Source organism: Nelumbo nucifera, chromosome 2, assembly GCF_055504915.1.
Source record: "Nelumbo nucifera cultivar China Antique chromosome 2, China Antique-T2T, whole genome shotgun sequence".
In the NCBI taxonomy this organism is placed as follows: Eukaryota; Viridiplantae; Streptophyta; class Magnoliopsida; order Proteales; family Nelumbonaceae; genus Nelumbo; species Nelumbo nucifera.
In genome coordinates, this window is record NC_142650.1 from 103,967,159 (window position 1) to 103,987,401 (window position 20,243).

Consider the following 20,243-nt stretch of genomic DNA (forward strand, 5'->3'; position numbering starts at 1 on the left):
CAACATCTATCTTGTTTTTAAAACATTGAGGCTAGGGATGGCACTGTCCACCTTACCTGGAAGGTACTCGCCCCAACGGGGTGGGTTGCTTGAAGGATAGGTTTTGGGTAGGGGTGTAAATTGGACTATATTTGGTCCAATCCGATCCAGTCTAATGTGAGTCTATTATAAATGGACCAAGTCCAATTCAATGAATATTTTGGACCAGTCCAATTCAATGCTTGGAGTGTCCAATTTGTTCAAATTCATTTTGATTTAGATTGATTTCAACCCAAACCCGGTCCATTGACACCTATATTCTTATCTTATATCAATTGACCAAATATTGGCTTAACCCAACCCAATCCAATATAAAATTATTACAGACGAACCAGGTCCAATCCAATTTAATAAATATTTTGGATTGGATTGATCCAATCCAATATGTCTTGTTAGTCCATCCAATCCATCCAAATTGATTTTGGACTGGATGGGGTCCAATCCAAAATTGGTCCATCGACACCCTTAGTTTTGGGATTGTACAACATGTATGAGTACTGTATTAGGCTAAACCCAACCCTCCACCACCCACATTGTTGGAAAGCATGCAAACTTTATGTATTAGGTGTTGAATTTAATAATATTTTGAATTTTATGTGAAGGATAGTTGATAGTTTATGTGTTTTTTACATGTTCTAATAGGAAATTAGATATATGGGTTCTAAATCCAACCCGTCCTACCTATTGAGGAGGAGGAGGATTCTCAAAATCCAACCTGCTAGGGGTTTTGGGGTAAGGGTGTCGATTGGACTAGATTTGGTCCAATCCGATCCAGTCCAATGTGAATCCATTACAAATGGACTAGGTCCAACCTATTCCAATGAATAATTTGGACCATTTTGGACCGATCCAATTTAATGTCCGGACCATCCAATTTGTTCAAATTCATTTTAATTTAGATTGGTTTCAACCCAAACCCGGTCCATTGACACCTATATTCTTATCTTATATCAATGGATCGGATATTGACTTAATCCAACCAAATCTAGTATAAATTTATTATGGACGGACTGAGTCTAGTCCCATCTAATAAATATTTTGGATCGGATTGGTCCAGTCCACTATATCTTTTTGGTCCGTCCAATCCATCCAAATTGATTTTGAATTGGATGGGGTCCAGTTGGTCCATTGACACTCTTATTTTGGGGTGGGTATGGATTGGGAGGTTTATGTAGGTGGATAGGATATAGAATTTACAAAACCCTCCCTAAACCTGCCATGTTGTCATCCCTAATGGACCTTATACTGCGATTGAAATATCCTAACCCGATACACCCATACAATGATTGAATAGGGTCGGCAGGAGGATTCACTAAAACCCGACCCGACTGAAAACCCTTGTCCCCAATCGAGTGAGGTGTGTGACCGATTCCTTGGGTGGATGGCTGGACAATCATGGGCGCACGTGTCAGCGGCATGATCTCCAGGCTGTTGGAAACGGATTGCTGAGTTGGCAGCCTGCCTGCTTTTGACGAGGGAGAGGGAGAGGGGCGACCCGAAATAATGAGCTCAACCCACGAAAAAGCGAAAAAGAGGCTTCCTCTATTTAGAAAAATAGCCTGTCTCATCTCTCCAACCAGCTGTTTCCACCGCTATGCTCCCGCCTCATCCTGACCGTCCATCTCTTTTCTAACTGGCCCTCTTTCCATTTTAAATACGAGGGCGTGTAGCTGAGATCAGAGACGTCGTTGTGACTTGCGCCTGCGCGAGAGACATATAGAGAGAGAGAGAGAAAAAGAGAAGAAGAAGCAGAAGGCTTCATTAGAGTCTCTCACCAACAGGAAATCCAGTCTTTCACAAAGGTAATTAATTTAATCTGGAGGGGTTTTACCGTTTTTTTAGTATTCGATCGGGATCGATCGTTAGCCGGGCTTCCTGATCGATTGCCATTGTTGATCTCTGGACTGTGTGTTGTCCTTGTCGTCATCGGAGTGGAGTCATCCATGTGGGGAGGTTAAAATGGTTTTAAAATTCATCATCTGCTCAGATGTGCCTGAATTTGTATCTTATTTTTTTTCTTTCAATGGGATATGAATGCAGGAATGTAGGGCTTTTAGTATGCTTTATCGATGATCGGCTCCTGTTTTTGATCTTCTGTTTTTAGCTGCATTGGCTCACACAATGTAACAATCAAGAAGGTTTACATTGGTTGTCGTTTTGGGTCTGCATTGGCTGATCTGTTTGTGCGTTTTCATTTCCAGTCGGCTTGTTTTCTGAAAGTGGTTTCAAGATTTTCCATTCTTCTAATTACTTATTAAATCCCAGCTAAAATTAGTTATTTTACCCCCTTTCTCGTTTACTTTTATTACCCCCGGTTTTTTTTTTTCTTTTTGAAATGACTGAACTTCGATTACTTTTATTCCCCCCTTGATCTTCTATAAGATTTTAGAAAGGCCTGGTAATTCAATCAAATATGTTGTATGGCCGTGACAGCCAAAACCCGTTGTCTTTGTCTTTAATTATTTTGGTTTGAATTTGACTGTCTTTCACTGACCGATCAGCAGGTAATAGAAGATGGCAGACAACGAGGATATTCAGCCCCTTGTTTGCGACAATGGAACAGGAATGGTCAAGGTACTGAATCAAGATTTCTTGTAAATTCAAGTATCCAGATTTAAAATTTCCACTTTGGTTTTTATTTTTTCTTTTCTGGATTTTGGAGCCAAAACCTTGGTTGTTCTAATTGATTCTGTTGATCTTCAGGCTGGGTTTGCTGGAGATGATGCCCCAAGGGCCGTGTTCCCTAGCATTGTAGGACGCCCTCGCCACACTGGTGTGATGGTTGGTATGGGCCAGAAGGATGCCTATGTTGGGGATGAGGCTCAGTCCAAGCGTGGTATTTTAACTTTGAAATACCCGATTGAGCACGGCATTGTGAACAATTGGGATGACATGGAGAAGATCTGGCATCACACCTTCTACAATGAGCTCCGTGTGGCCCCTGAAGAGCACCCAGTTCTCCTCACTGAAGCACCCCTCAACCCCAAGGCTAACCGTGAGAAGATGACCCAAATCATGTTTGAGACCTTCAACACTCCTGCAATGTATGTTGCTATTCAGGCCGTTCTTTCCCTTTATGCCAGTGGTCGTACAACTGGTAAGCAGCTCCATTGGGTTTCATTTTCTGGGCTACTGGAATTGAATTTTGGTGATCAATGAATCAATGATGTTACAGAGAATAGGATGTGGATTCTCAGAGTGACTATAACTCTGTAACAATTTGAAATCTAAACCTTTTGTTTGGTTTTTCCATCCTATCATTTTCTCCTGTGATATCTGATATGGTGACAAACATGTGAATGGTTGTTCACTTTTGTAGGTATTGTCCTGGACTCTGGGGATGGTGTCAGTCACACTGTTCCCATATACGAAGGGTATGCTCTCCCACATGCCATCCTGCGTCTTGACCTTGCAGGGCGTGATCTCACAGATGCCCTGATGAAGATCCTGACCGAGCGTGGCTACTCTTTCACCACCACTGCTGAGCGGGAAATTGTGAGGGACATGAAGGAGAAGCTTGCTTACATTGCTCTTGATTATGAGCAGGAACTAGAGACAGCCAAGACCAGCTCATCTGTGGAGAAGAGCTATGAACTGCCTGATGGGCAAGTGATCACCATCGGCGCTGAACGATTCCGATGCCCAGAAGTTCTGTTCCAGCCATCCATGATAGGAATGGAAGCTGCTGGCATTCACGAGACTACATACAACTCCATCATGAAGTGCGATGTGGACATCAGGAAGGATTTGTATGGCAACATCGTCCTCAGTGGTGGCTCAACCATGTTCCCAGGCATTGCTGACAGGATGAGCAAGGAAATAACAGCACTAGCACCCAGCAGCATGAAGATCAAGGTGGTGGCTCCTCCTGAGAGGAAGTACAGTGTGTGGATTGGGGGATCCATCTTGGCTTCTCTTAGCACTTTCCAACAGGTATTTGGCTTCTCTTAGCTGGGGCACTTTAGCAGTCAGATTGGGTAGTTAACTGATGATTTGATTATGTGTTTGTTGCTTGCTGCAGATGTGGATTGCAAAGGCGGAGTATGACGAGTCTGGGCCATCGATTGTGCACAGGAAATGCTTCTGATCATGCACGAGCGAGGGGGAGATGCTTCCCAACGTGCATGCCTGGAAATGCCTTCTTTGTTTTTCTCTTCTTTTTATTCCATTTCTTGTTTCTTTCTCTCGATTCAATGTTGGGACAGTGATCTTGAAGGGGTTTGAAATCCAATTTTTTTCCTTCTTCCATTATTATTCTTATTAGAAGTTGTGCATTAATATTGCCTTGATCTGGTTGAAGCGGAGGTCGGCTTTACTTTTTAGGTGTTTTGATTAATTAAGACCAATAAATACAATATATCTTCCATTTGTGATCAAGGATTTTTGTCCCATTTTTTCTTTAGATTCTCTTTGTTCTTGCTACCATGTGAATGTGAAATGAAATTATTTTATTTCCCATTTCTGAGTGTTCTAAATTCTACTTTTTCTTGTCAAAGAAAGAATGGGAATGCCGACATTCATTTCTTTGAATTCTGATTTCATTCCGATCTTGGAATCCTGTCCCAGTCAGTGCCTTTGCTAGGATGACACAGGTCATGAATTTAAGGGGCAGCTGCCTGAGCCTGAGAATATCAGTTAAGAAGGCATCCTGGACAGCTGAAGTGGCTGAACTGAATGGTACGTCCTTGAATCGTTAAAAAGGGCATAGATAATATGATAAATTGATAATCAACTCAACAAGTCTTCTTAATGGCTTATTCTCACCACAAGTCATTCAGTTCATCAATTCAGTCGTTATTAAATGGCCCCCTGATTAAATGCATCACTGGTACCAATGGTTTGAGATTTGGGACCTACCATGGTTTGGTTCTATTAGTAAAGCCAAAAATGTCAGCATGAACAACATAATTAGTATGGCCAATTCTTGTGGGATATTAGGTAGGTCCTGAGCCTTGAAACATGGGGCAAGTAGTAATAGCGAGTTATGGCTTATGGAGCCCTAAACCAGTTAAGGCGTCCTACAGTCCTATTCCCCCATATTGCCATGGCACACTGATACGGCTGATACAACTGGCCTACTAGGCTGACTAAGGATGGAGAATGATCTTAAGCCGACCTGTCAATTGTGAAGGAACCGAGTCAGGATCTCCTGCCAATAAAATACATTCCAACACCCTACTAACATGATCTGACACTTCACATCTTCGCAGGCATCACTTTTTTGGTGGAGTTCATTCTCATGGTGAGATGTAGTGTCAGATGATGTTGGTAGGGTGTTGAAGCGTGTTTTGTGGGCAGGAGATCCCTTGTGGTCTAGATAAGTACTGCCCACATGATAACTTTAGAAGCATTTTAGGCCAATGTTCAAAGTATCGGAAATGCTATACATATTGGAAAGGCAAATTTAAGAGACGTCTTGGATATGCATGGATACGGACGAAAAATTAAGATACACATGGAAACACATGAAAATGTTATAAATACTCTAATAAATCATAAATGAACATCAATATCACTAAATATAAGACATAAACGAGTTATTTATGCATAAAAATAACACATTTTAGTGGGTTTTATGAAAAAACATATTATAATCAATAAATAGGAAGTTGGGAATAGAAACATACTATCTAATTATGGACATAATAGATCAAGTAATTATTTTGCATGTTTTATTCTAATTTTCTAAAAACAAAATAATTATTTATTTTTATTCAAATAATTATTTTGCATGTTTTATTTTAAAAATTAAATTAAAATTAAGAAAAGTAAATATGTAACAAAAAATTGAATGGGTTTATGGACATAATAGATGAAATAATTATTTTACATATTTTATTCTAACAAAAAATATCAATGTTTTAAAACACATAGGCATTCCACTACCTAGAGGCATAAAGCATAGTTCAAAATGCAAGAGGCACAAGCTTACTTAAGAGGAGGAAGGAGGAAGGGGGGATTTCATTTTCTAACATTTTCTAACAGTCGAAGCGGTAGGGGGCAAACCACATTCTTTCCCCTTATCTTTTCTAACATTGGCTAAAAATGTAAAAGAAATTTGAAAAAACATATTTAGTTTCACTCCTTTTTTCACAACCTTTAAAAACTTATTGAATCTTGCAAATTTATAGATGTTTTGACAAATTTTTACAAGATTTGAGTCTTTAAAAATGTTAAAAAGCTTTTTGAAGGTTTTGGGAAAGAAAGAGGGCTTCTGAAATGGGTTTAGAAGCTCTCTTTCAAAGGGAGTTTTATTTGCTATTTTTGCCATAGTAAAATCGTACTGTATCGGTCGATAAGCTACCGTATCGATAGCGTATTGGCCGATATAGTGTTGAAACGCACCGATACTCAACGATACGGCCTCGATACAACAAATAGATACGCCACATTCAATTTGGTACCATGTACTGTGCCGAAAATTTGCTGGAATGATTATCGGTCGATACGTAACGAAATTTTGAACCTTGTTTCAGGGGAAGGAGTACAAATACAAATATGTAGAGTACAAAAAACCTTGTATTTTGTATTATTTTGCATTAGACATATTTATATTATTTTGTATGTATTTGCACAAAACATATTTGTATCTGTACAATTTTCCAAACTGAGCCTCAGGCTGGGGTGACTATATTAGGTCTGATTTATAACTGATGTTTCTAGGGATGCCAATGGGTCGATGCAATTCCAACCTGAATCCGACCCGACCAAGAAGAGAAAGAATATTGAACCCATCCCACATACATCACATTAGTTCTAAATCCAAACCCAAACCGGACCCAAAACTCAGGTAAGCTCAACCCGACCCTAACATGATAGGGTCAGGTCAGCGTGGATCTACTATTTAACCCGGCCCACTGAACCCAAGGTGTTTCATCTGGAAGAATAGGATCCACAAAATGTGTCATATTGAGAGCCTTTACGTTTGATTTTATTTCATTCAAGATACCAAAGTTCAGTTTGGATAAGCTTCAAGTTGTATGCTTTTAAAGCCCAAAAGCAAAAGGGCCCAATTTTTAGCTTTGTATTTTGGGCTTAAGATTATTTTAGCTTTAAATTATTATATTTTTAAAGACAATTCTTACCAAACACTCACAACAGTTTTTGGCTCATTTTTGTTTCATACAAACTCAAACCCTCAAAAGCAAAATCTAATCCAAACAAAACTTAAATTAATTTTTTTTTTGTGATTAGGAAAAACATACAATTTTATAACTACAGTGGAATTCCCACTACTGTACATACATTGATATATTTTGTTTTGAATTAAAATTTATTTACGCCCTTTTAATATTAGTTTGTAAGGCATAATCAACCTTCCATGGTGTATTGCAACTCTAACTATTAACACATAGAATATAGCAAGAAAGAAACTAATGTAGTCAGGTCTTGTACAACACAAGAATGAAATAAGGAGGTGGAGACCTGGTTTAGAAGGTAATTTTAAGTCATTTTCTCAGTTTGGAAGGAGTACAAATATAAGTATACGTAGAGTGCAAAACCTTTTATTTTGTAAGTATTTACACGATGCATATTTGTAGTTGTACTCTTTCCAAACTGAACCATAATATCAAAGTTTCTTTATTAATAGTATAAAGTATTCTGCATTTCTGATCATTTTTTAGTTTAATTTATTAATGGAATAATATGGCAATCAATATCAGAATCTGATCCAAGTCTGACCTTAATTTAATGGACACGAATATTAATATATTGGATTTGGGTCTAGAAATGTTTTGTTCAAATTCGATTCGTAATTCCCTTTACACCACCATGACCGGTTAGGGCTAACAGCTCATTTTATACCAAGGTTTTAAAAATTGATCCGGAACCAAAATCAATTTGGCCATTGGTTTTCAGGTCAGTGATTTGATTGTCTGATTGGAATGGACAGCTCATTTTAACTTAAGAATAGAAAATAATTAAAATTAAAAAAACTCAAAACTATTATCCGAGTTGAATTGATCCTGGTCAATGGGTCACTGACAAAGTAAATGGTTTTGGGCCAAAGACTGAGTTAAGGGTGAAATGGAACCAATTGCCTGGATGGTTCCTGGGCTACATGGTCCGACTGTTTGGGTCAATAACAGTTTGAAAACACTATTTTATACAATATAGGAATATGGCACGAGGTGCATAGAATTTCTTAGACTCATCAGCCATTTTATATCCATGTGATTATATTTAAAAAGCTATTTTCCATAGTGTTAAAAAAATAGGAATTTTACTGATTCTCTAGAACCAACAAAATGAGAATGTCCTTCAAAACGAGATTATGTTTCCTGCGACCATCGTAAGACAAACCCGAGACCCCTGTGATTTTTTAACATGCAAGTGTTGGTTAAAAAAGACAAAATATTACATCAGACTGGCGTAAATTTGATTAAAACACTGGACTGTTCAAAAATTACTTTTTTTTTAGGGGGGTGGGGTGTTGTTCACCGGTTTGTCGCAAGACATGTGAATCTCCTTTCAGAACACTGGCTGTGTTTGTAAGCCAGATGGAGCAGAGCACAAAATGTAACCAACCCTGAACTGAACACCCCCTTCACGGGATTCTAGAGCAGACGTGTTTCCTGCACATCCCACAGTGGTTCCCTTTAGTCTTGCCGTTCACACATGCACTCATGTCGTGCTAGTAAATAATTGCAGATGCTAGCATCTCTTCTCAGTGGTTGAGTTGAGACATCTTGTGCTTCTTGCCTCCTCGCCTCGCTCTGCAATTATTTGCTCCAAGTGAAGGCAAAGGAATATCAGCTCCAGCTCCAGGGCCAGGGGTTCAACTGGTCCAGAACGTCTCCAACTTGTGGTGATCACTTGAAGGGCGTACTACTAGATATTCCCACACATGCTGGTAGAGCACGAAATTAATGAAAACCAAGCTAATGCCACGCACAACGTTCTAGGCATTAAAAATTTAGCACGCTAGAACCTACAATTCTATTCTGTTCACACTTGCTATTTATGAATTGAATTTGTAACCCAGAAACTGGAACTTTGTCCACCAAAACCACACCCGGCCGCATTGGGCCATTTCCACGAGAGAATGAGAGGATTCAATTCACGCATGATCTGCAATTCTGAGAATTTTAACTTTATAGAATTCACTCTTTTGGTCTGTCTTACTATATGTAATAACTAGACCTGTTCATGGGCCGGCCCGGTCCCCAAACGGGCTTGAACACGCAATAAATTTGAGCCGAGCTCGAGATTTGCCAAAATAACCTGGCCCAACCTATAGATTAAAGTTAAAAAACCTTAGTCAAACCCCTCTTTCTTTCACCTCTTTCACCTCTTTCCAGCCGAACCTCTCTTCTCTTCAATCTTCACATCCTCCTCAGTCCTCAGTCCTCACACTCTCAGGCAGCCACAACCGGCAAGGCAGTGAACGTTCACCAGCGCAACAACTCCGATGATGAGTCCTCTCCTTCTCTCTCTCTCTCTCAGTCACCGCAAACTCAGCTCCAGCAAACAGTCACCGGGGGTGAATAGGGAAAAATTCCAATTATTTTTATTAGGTCAGGCTCAGGCCCAAGATGTAGGCCCGTTGGTTGGGCCGGGCTCGGGCTCGGGCCTAACAAATTTCTATTCATGGAGTAAAAGCCCGGCCTGGCCCAACCCATGAACAGGTCTAGTAATAACCATGGATCAGATATTAACCACTGGAGTATAATAGAAATTAGTCAAATATGATAGCTAACAACTATGATTTTGTTTTGTAAGCCAACAACTAGTAGGCTTTGGCGCTTTGCCAGCCATCCAACCAAAAGATGCTTAGCAAGAAATGGATTATTGAAATGAAGGATAGAAATATGAAATTCGCAGTTCAATTTACATACCAACAAGTAAACAAAAGATGGCCCACGAAAAAAAAAAAAGAAAAAAAAAACTGAACCTATTCTTGGAAGAATTGCAGTACAGCACCATGGATGAGTACAAGGATAGTCACAGGAGTGGGTACAACTTACAACAAAGGAATCCAATAAAGATCACAAGAATAACCACCAAATGTTTTGCAAAAGGTTTGTGTGCAAACTGAAAGGAGACTAGCTAAACCTGATGTGTGAAGGCATATTGGACCAGTCAAGCGACCCACCAATGTTACGTCAGATAACCGAGGTCGTATTCATGTCATCTCTTCCAAAGCAGAGAAATCGGATGGTCCAACTGCATCAATGAAGCCTCGTACAGACAGGTCTGGTATGGCTGCCCTCTTTCCTAGCAACTCATGGTCTAAGAATAAGACAACAACTGTAATATCATCATGGAAGAATCGCCTGATCCCTTTCTCAACCTTCTTAAGGTCATTGTATCTCATTTCTCTCTTCCTAGCAGCTTCACTTAAAGCTGTCTTGACAAGCCTCTTGGCTATTCCCTGCCATTTTTGGAAGAATGGATGAATGAGTATCCCTGGATAATAAAGGACAAAATAGAATAGAAGCATGGACGAAAGCTACATACTGCTCTCGGGTAATTATGTACGATTTCAGCAGCTTCCTGATTTGTCATGTGTTCCCACAGCCCATCAGATGCAAATATCACAAATTTATCTTGGGGTCTTATGGCTCTTGAATATATAGATGGTTCAGCAGTAAGAACAGGGCGATGAAGGGGTTCTGAAAGCCGAAAACGCGAGATAGATGGATCTATAGTAAACTCTGGCTTCTTCAAGTATGCATCCCCAATAGATCTAGATACCTGTATGTGGAGAGCAAACGATCAGGGATAAGAAAAAAAATGAAACAGAAGAACAGGTTTTATGGTGTTATTAACAAATAAATTCTAACAGTGGTTGAGTTGGGAAATTATACACCTACAATCACAAAAGAAAAGGTAATCATTGGAAAAAAGCACAAAGATTTAATATGATTGCATAAGAGAGTATGCATATAAAAATAAAGTGCATGAGAATCATTGCTAAGGTAACATATATGCTTTCAGGATAAAAAATGCATATAGAAATTTAACTTCAGACCCATCAACAGAGCCAGGCAATTCTAAAATCCATCTTTTTAAAATTCTTGTAAAACCACGTAGTTGAACAATGCACACATCAATTAACCCAGAAACAGGTCAACACATTTGCACAGTATGGAGGTAGTAGGTTGTTTAACCATCAGAGTTGCTTTGCTTATCAAAATAATAGAAAAAAAAAATCAGAGTTGCTTAACCACGAAAAAACAATTTTGTGTGATATCAACTTTTCAAAATTTCCACCCAAAAATGAAAACTTCTCAAAATACATATAATTCTTTAGATTCGTTAAACATGATAATCTTAAAAAGAATAAATAATACATATAGAAGTTGTTTATTTGGTGAAAATGTACAATAAATTATACAACCAGTGGAGAGCATAGAGAACTCTCTCCCCACTTTATAATCAAATTACAAAACCGCCCAGAATAATTGATTCCTAAGTCTCCCTTGATTTTCTGATGTACCATGTTGTTGGATGATATCTGAACCCATTGAACCTGCACTTGCATATCCCAGGTTATACACTGGAACCTTTTTTTTTTTTTTTGTAAATGAGCCTTTTCATTTCGGTAGGTCTATTATGTTTCCTTTCTATTCTGTAAGCATCTCACCACCATTTTTTAATTGCCCTCCAAAATCAACTTATTGATATTTAACACTTTTGCCTTTTGGACTCCAAACAATGCAGCCATGGATTCTGCTCTTAGAAAATCCCCTTTTCTGGTTGGCTCTGAAAACAATGCTCTCATAACACCTCCTTCATCCCTAAATACTTCCCCCACTCCTGAAAGCCCTAGATTGCCCATGCTACTACTCCCATCAAAATTTAATCTTACACAACCTTCTCCAGACCACCAATATTTTGGTATTGTTTCTCTCTTGAAGATCCCGTCACTTCCCTCCATTTCCTAAAAATCCCATCAGTGGAAAAGGTCCATTATTTAGATCCAGTGTCCTACCCTAACTGTAAACCAACTCAATTACTGCTCTTATTCTCAACTTCTTTCTTCTCTTTCTCTATCATCTCTTCCAAGAGATTACAGCATACATAGCCATTAAAGTCCAGGAGAAAAACTATACAAACAGCGTTAATTGAAGGTAGAAATTAAGTCCATACAACCAATCCTACCAAGCACAGCTCCTTAACTCAGTCTATCATATACTGCACCTTCAAACCTTGGGGAAGACAGGTTTTATCCAACAGACTGCCAGTAGATTTTAGGTATGAAATTGATCAAGAAATCCTGAAGCCAAATACCTTCCAAATCCAGAAAAAAAAATCTGTTTTTAGTTACTCGTGAGTCTGGTAGTGCCATCACACATGGCACACTGCATAAGAATAAGAATAATCAGAAACGGTAATGCAGCAAAAGGGAAGACAATTTGTCCATAACTTGAAACTGGTATAGGTACAAGACATCGGACTTATGAAGCTCAGAGAAATAGGATTATTGAACTTGGCAGGAAAATTTTGATTTTTACTTTTTATCTGTTATTTTATCTTTTTCTTTTATCAGTAACAGTGAAATTTTATTAATGATAAAAACAATATTACAACGGGATGGAGCTAAAAGGTCTTAACTCCAGTTACCCAACAACTTTCTGATCTTGTAGTGATTACAAAACAGCCCAGAATAATGTTTCTCTATTTACCCCTTGCCTAGCTAGACCATCAGCCAATGCATTTGCACTTCTCTTTATCCAATTACATTGAATTTCCATGTTAACCATTTATATTTCCTCTTTTCATTGCTGTATTTCCACATCATAGCACTGTCCTCTGTTAGCCATTTCACCACCGTTGCAGAATCACCTTCTATAACCACCTTTTTAATCTTCATTTCCTTGACCCTTTGAATTCCTTCAATAGCTCCAAGAATCTCCCACCCCAATCGGCCTAGAGTACATGGCTAACACGTTCCCTGTTCCATCCCTTATCACACCTCCAATTCCAGAAGGCCCTGGGTTGCCTATGCTGCTACCATCAAAATTCAGTTTGGTGAATCCAATAGGTGGAGGACTACTCCAGCAAGCTTTTAATAACTTTCTACATAGGCCTGAATCTGCAATCTCCTTCCAATTCCTTAACAACTCATCAACTGAAAACACTTTGAACAGCTCCAGTGTTCTCACCATTGTGTTATTCTAATGTGAATGCTCTCTATAATTTCTTCCATACCTCTCTCTTTACTTGAGAAGATCCTTGAGTTCCTCTCCTCCCACACTGTCCAACATACTGCAGCTCTACCACACCTCCACCTGATTTTAGCCCTTTTAGTTGGCCAATTAGGCATGGAAGAAAACAAGCTTTGAACATTCAAAGGAGGGGGGGGGGGGTCCACCTGCATCCAAACGAAAAAGTAAACCATACCCAAATAACTTTAACAAACTGACAAGAAATTAGCAAGTGATATCCGGACTCACTGTCAGACTTACAGAGAACACACCAATGAGACAAACAGCTGTTGGGTCTTTTCCTTTGGAGTAGATCCCCTGTATTAATTCTTCCCAAGAAGGCTTCCCAACAAAAACTCCCAACCTTAGGAGGTATAGGTTGACACCACACTTCTTTAACAGGAAAAGAAAAGCCAACGAGATGAGAGGGTACTAGTGCTTTGAAAAAGGAGGCACAAGTATAAGAGCTCGAGGGAGTGAGTGTCCAGATTCTGCAATCTGCTTTAGATGGATCAATAAAGACCCCTTCAAGGATAGAAAGTAAGGCTTTGGTACAGGCAATCTCTGTGTCCCTAACACCTTTTCTCAAGCTTAGGTTCCAACCAAACCTAGAGGGTGGATTAGAAGGAGCAATAAAAGAAGAAATTGGTTCATTCTTGAGGGAGGACAAAGCAAAAAGGCCTGGAAATTGATCTTTCAGAGGCAAGTCCCCAACCTAGACTTGTTCCCAGAATTTGATAAGGGTACCGGAATGCAAGTCATACCTGATCCATGGAGAGAATAAAGGCAAGATGGCATGAATGGCTCTCCAAGGAGAAGCTCTTGTGGCCCTTGCTAGGATTCCTGAATCCCAACCATTATCTGCCAGTCCATGTATACTTCCCACCACCTTAACCCACAACCTATTTTTCTCCAATGAGAATCTCCATAACCATTTTCCTAGTAGTGCCAGGTTCCTAGTCCTAATATTACCAATACCCAACCCTCCCTCATCTTTAGCTCTACGAACCACCTCCCATTTGACCCTATGGTCCCTCTTCTCTTCCCCCGACTCCCACAGGAAATCTCTCGTTAGCTTTTCCAACCTATTAGCCACCTTCACCGGTATCCTAAAAACGGACAGAAAATATACAGGAAGGTTAGCCAACGTAGACCTAATTAGGGTAATTCTCCCTCCGAGGGACAAATAATTTCTTTTCCAGTTGGCCAGCCTCTTTTCAAATCTCTCCACAACAGGGGCCCAGAAATCATCTCTCTGAAGATTTGTCTCCCAAAGGTAAACCCAGGTAGTTTAACGGCCAATTAGACACTGCACATCTCAAAATATCTGCAAACTCCCCCATCTCCCCTTCCCCCATATTGACTCCAACCATACAACTTTTTTTCAAAATTCACCTTTCAAAGAGCTATATAGAGAATTTCAAATTTTTAATCCAATTGACATCCCCACCTTCGCAAAACAGAATCATATCATTTGCAAGTTCTATTTTTCAATAAACTATTATCTATTTTACATGCTGATAAAAAATATATATTCACTATTTTACATAAGGAGTGGAACATATTTGTTGGAAAATGGATAGCATTAAACCTAGAAGCATAAATTAATACAGACAACAATAAACAATTAAAACAACACCATAATGAACTGTTAATGATAATACCACATTTGAATATACAAAGTTGGAGATTGGATACATGGAAAGACAAGAGTTGTAGCTCAAAGGGTGCAAACCTGGATAATGCCTTTGATACGCCATACTCCATGCTTCATAACTACAATATGTGAATCATCTGGATGCAAGGATTTAAGTTCCTGTCTGACCTCTTCCATGCATGCATTATGATCCGTAGTCAATTGCTCTGCAATGATGTTACTTGACCTACCTAAACAACCTACTACAGCTCTAGAATCACCCAAGTTAGCAACATATAATGTTCCTCTCCAGATAACTCCAACCAAACAACAAGATCCAATTGCAGCAATTAATGGTTTAATTTCCCATGTTCTTCGCACAAGAGTAAGAAATCCTTCCTCTGTAGCAGAAAATGCATTTCTTAGAACATCTTCAGATATAGTTCCATTTTCTCGAGCAAGCCCTGAAAAAATAGGAAAAGGATGTGTAGTATAGAACCTTTAGTACCGGCAAACACAAATTGAAAATATAATGCACAAGTGAGAATTCAATGGCAAGCAGCTTATCATAAATGGAAATCATGCAACATTGTCAATCGGGGGGAAGTTACAAAAGAAACCCAAAGTAATAGTGATGTCTGAGGAATGTCTAGATAAATGTTTTAAAACACCTCCAAGCAAGGCATTAGGAAAACACTTGGAGGCACACAATGGGAGCACAAAAATGCTTGAGGCGTATGAGCACACACCTAAATGCTCTTATAGTGTAAGCTAGTTTTTTTTTTTTTAAATAAAGATGTTATAAATAAAAATAGGGAACCATTTTATCATATTCCCCATTATATATTATACCAAGGATGAAAGCCTCCAAATTTGTTTATTGTAACATCATTAATAAAATGTTGTAAAGAGAAGTAGGGGCACCATAGCTTTGACTTCTTTTAATATGAGATAACACATTTGTTTATGTTAATGTTGTGCAATTTATGGGAATTGTTAATTCTGAAATTTTGATTTGCAACTCTGCAAGTGATATATTGATGGCGGCTGGTACTCCTATAATTATGGATGATGATAGTTAATACGGTGCTACTTCAATTCTATATTGGAATATGATGGTTATATTATTAGAAATTGCAAATAGGAAGTTTTCTAATTTCTCATAAAATTTCCAATTTTTATAGGATATTTACTATATTTTTATTTATTTCATCTTATTTTAATTATTTATTAATTAAAAAAATCCATGTTTGAGAGGCTTACACCTCTATTGCATTCTGGTTTAAGCCTCACTCCTTGGGATGGTAGAACACCTTGCATCACACGTCCACATTTTAAAGCATTGGTCTATATGCATTAAGTAGCATTAAATGTAGAACGGCTACATACTCGTATTACATTTGTTGTTTTTCCTTTCACTTTACATCATTAGTATATAGAGCATCATCTCCATCATAGTCATTATTCAACAGTTCCTGCTCTTGCTGGCTTGCTGCTGGTTTTACCCATTGAGCTACTGATGCTATTAGTAATCACCAATAAAGCACAAAAAAGGTTGAAATTACAAAGAACAAAGAAATCACAAGAAGCCACCTTCCTTGTAGGATTTCAAGTAAGAATAATTCCATAGTTACGTATAGAGAAAAATAGGAATTAACAGGTCATTTTGCAATGGAGATTAGGTGGTTTCATGGTTCAAAGTATCAATACTCCCAATACACAAAATGTGTATCAAGAGTTTCATTCAGTTGAAATTCGACCCTCTTTTTATTTATTTGTCAGTACATAATGTCTTATCATGTAATAATACATAAAGCCAACAAAATCAATTAACACTTAAGATTGAGCATATCGGTGGCCCTTAGACACGATATGAGGCACCCGTATCGGATGTATTGTATCAAATATCAATACTTTGAATCTTGGATGGTTTAGCTGTAATATTTCTCCTTATGAGACTATCAAATCCCAAAGCTCAAAACAAATGACATTGTTTAACGATATTGGGATCAGATCTATGACACAAACTACACCAATCAGGTTCAGTGAATCCCAAGTTCCCAACAGCTGGAGGGGAAATGTGAAACATGACACTCATATGCAATCCCAACAGGAGGGGGGAAATGAATTAATACACAAAAACGAAACTTCTAAGAAGTGACCCAGAAGAGTGAAAGAGAGCATGGGAAAAAAAATGTATCATAACTGACGAAAAGAAACCCTTCATACTTTATTGAAGAAAATAAAAAAGCACACACAAATTCCTAGCCTGAAGACAGGAGGAAAAAACAAAGTCAGGTCCAAAATCGCTACTATTTAATACTCTTATATCCTTCACTTCTATCACATAGGTGGACTTTGCCAAATGAGAGCCAACGTAGTAAAGAACATTTTTGCATCTTTATAAGAGAGAAGACACTCTGGTACCAAGAAGATGAACATGCTACCAAGAACCAGCTCTCTTTGTCTTGTATAAAAGCCATTTGAAAATTTGTCTCATGTGCAATATCCAATGGACAATTCCTGCAATCCCCTTAAATCCACAACATAATTGGAAAAGTACAAATGTAATCCTTTACCATATTATATTATAAAAAACTCCCAACCGTTATGATCCTACCATCTGTTCAATAAAATGGTAAAAAGAAGTTGAAACGCATCTTAGTCTTTTGTTATAATTAATAAAATTTCTCTATTATCAATCAAAAAAGGGAAAAAAAAGATGTGATCACATCTTAGATCCTGTACAACTTCCTCAAGATTCTAGAAATTCTCCATTAAGTACAAGTCAAATGGAGCATCACTATAATCAGTCTAACTGCGTCTCATTTTTTAGTATGTAATGGCAATGATGAATGACCATTTCGTGTCACAGGAAGTTGGCTTCAAGTGTCTGACCATGATTCAGATTCATGAATACAGGAGACTAATCGATCGATCAAATATGAACTAATTAAACACAACCAAAAGCCCAATTAGCAATACATACAGCTTTATGCATCAGCCATTATTATCGGATAAAAGTAAAATCGAAGCAAATCTTGATTGAGGTAATTACCGCCAAAAAAGGAAGAAGAAAGTAACTTACTCATTAGATGACGGAATAGGTGTTCGCGAACAAAACGGGAAGCTTCAGGACCACCGTGACCATCATAAACGCCGACAAATGTGGCATGCGGACCCGTCTCAACCTGGCTGTGATCCTCAATGATCTCGTTAGCTTGGACAACAGCGATCGAGAACTCGCCTAAAGAATGCCGGTCGAGGTCTCTGCACCAAAGAAGCGCATCGTCGGTCCCGTCCTCATCATCCTTGCTCATACGGGCGTACCGCCGGACCGGGCGCCAGCATGCCGACGCTAATCTTGCCAACCACGAAAACATCCCTCATTTCCTCAAAAGAAGAAACCCTAAAGTGCTTCAGAGGTCGCAAAGACCAGTGGCAGATCACACCAGGGAGAATTCAATATACTATGAACCAAGAAGGCAAAAAGGAAGAGAACCAATGACTAAGAGGTCGTTCAGTGAACAAAGGAGAATGGCGAAGGAGAGATCTCTCTGGTGAGATTCGGAGTGAATCGCAATCGGAAGAATGGCGGATTAGGGTTTCGATGATGTAGAGAAGAAGAAAAGAAGAGATTGGAATTCTGGAGTGAAAAAAGGGTAAAAAATATTAAAAAAAAAAAAAAAGGACGAAAAGAGAGAAGGTGTTGAAGCGGTTTTTATTTTGCTGCAGTGCAACTGCTGAAAATGGGAAAGTTGACGAGGCGTGTGAGCAAGTTTTCTGTGCTTCGCTTTATAGGATCCTGTTTTACAGAAATGCCAGTTTTATGGCTTATATTTACAAGATTGCCATCTCACTGTAACATTTCACATTTGTGTCAGCGACTGAGTGAGTGACGACTGCGAACTGCCGAACTCGATCGAGGTCGAAACATGCGGGAGACGCAGCACCACGTAAGCACGCAACGCAACTCAACTCAGCGTAATGTAACGTAACGTTTCGGAATCAACAATTTGGCGAGAAAAATGAAAAATATCGGCCACGAGGACGGAGGGAGCAACGGAGGCGTCTTCCGAGATTTCGCCCTAGATTCCGATCCCTCGACTGACACTCGCCCACAAAACGACCGAAAGCCATTTACAGTGTAGAGCTTTCTGACGTGAAGAGAATGATAAGCCACGTGGTAAAAGATGATACCTACACGTGTCAGTGTATTAACAGTTGGCAATACATGGTGCTCCAGTGCTATTACCGTTGTATTAGGGCTCCTATGCAAATTTCAGCAGCAGGGGACGGGACCCACCATGTGGCATGGTTGATAGTTGATGCACAGACTTGTGGTAGAGATGGCCATGTTCCACATGAGAGTGATCAGATTCAGTTTGTGGATTGTTTGATAAATATAAGGAAATTGAATTGATTGTGAGTGAGAGAGTTCAAATGGTCCCGCCTTTATTTCTTTTATTTTTTATAGATAGATTAAAAAAAAAAAAAAAAAAAAACAGGACTAGGACTAGCTAAGCAGCGTGGTGGAAGAATTCATCTATATGACTATAGGAACCCGTGCGATGTACGGAATTTATTTAACAATAGGGTAGAGTCATTTTTAGTCCAATTAAAGCCTTAATAAGGGCATTATAGTTATAAGTTAATTAAATTGATTTAGTGTGCAATATACAGAAATTTTTTTATTATATTATGTGAATAATATTCTTTTTTCGTTATTTATTATTATTTAACAAGTAGCGGGGGCTGCTTTGAAGGTGGGCTGATGAAGGGAGTTAGTTGAAGATGCCAGATAGTTTGGGATGGGAAGAATTTAAAGGAATGGATAAAATTTTCAGAATTATCCATAACAAATAAGAAAAGAACAAAATTATACCTTTTAATTAAATAAAACACATAAAGTTAAAGGTTCAAAAATAGGCATATAGAAATTTCAATTGGTGTAGAGCGTTTTTTGGTAAAAAAAGAAATTTATTGATAATTAAGGAGGATACATCATTTGGTAATCATTTCTCAGAATTTCGATTGACCAACCAACTTGGAATGGGATTCCCATGTGATTAAGGGTGTTAATGATATTCGAAAATCTGATTTTAAATTCGAGATTCAACATAATTGGATTGAATTCGGATAATTCGAATATTTAATTGGTCAAATTTGGATATCCTATTCATACCGAATAGTCAATTGGATTCGTATTTCGATATGACCTGATTCGATTCGATAAATATCTGAATTCAATCAATTATTTAATTCTTATATATAATATATAAAATATTTAAATGTCTTATACAATTTATATATATATATATAATAATTAAATTATATAAATAATTTATATATTTATATACTTTATATAAATAAAATATTTATTTTATATATTTATTAATTACCTAAAATAATTA

General features: G+C 38.3%; 2 protein-coding genes across 3 annotated transcripts; one reads left to right on the forward strand and one right to left on the reverse strand.

Annotated features, from left to right (window-relative positions):
• The first annotated feature begins 1,697 nt into the window (after nt 1-1,697).
• On the forward strand, nt 1,698-4,416 carry LOC104603552 (actin). Of its 2 annotated transcripts, none has more exons than XM_010267616.3 (5): nt 1,698-1,841; nt 2,544-2,613; nt 2,743-3,136; nt 3,359-3,972; nt 4,061-4,416. In XM_010267616.3, exons 2-5 carry the CDS (start codon nt 2,554-2,556, stop codon nt 4,124-4,126), a joined length of 1,134 nt encoding a protein of 377 aa, XP_010265918.1. In that variant the 5' UTR covers nt 1,698-1,841; nt 2,544-2,553; the 3' UTR covers nt 4,127-4,416. The 2 variants fall into 2 exon arrangements, with proteins under 2 accessions (XP_010265918.1, XP_010265919.1); XM_010267617.3 differs by having other exon boundaries at nt 1,712-1,841; nt 2,541-2,613.
• A 5,394-nt stretch (nt 4,417-9,810) lies between these two features.
• Nucleotides 9,811-18,601, reverse strand: LOC104603551 (Protein phosphatase 2C family protein). The gene is made up of 4 exons (XM_010267615.3): nt 17,918-18,601; nt 14,929-15,293; nt 10,501-10,737; nt 9,811-10,414 (listed from the first exon to the last, which is right to left on the reverse strand). Exons 1-4 carry the CDS (start codon nt 18,210-18,212, stop codon nt 10,166-10,168), a joined length of 1,146 nt encoding a protein of 381 aa, XP_010265917.1. The 5' UTR covers nt 18,213-18,601; the 3' UTR covers nt 9,811-10,165.
• Between the last annotated feature and the right edge of the window lie 1,642 nt (nt 18,602-20,243).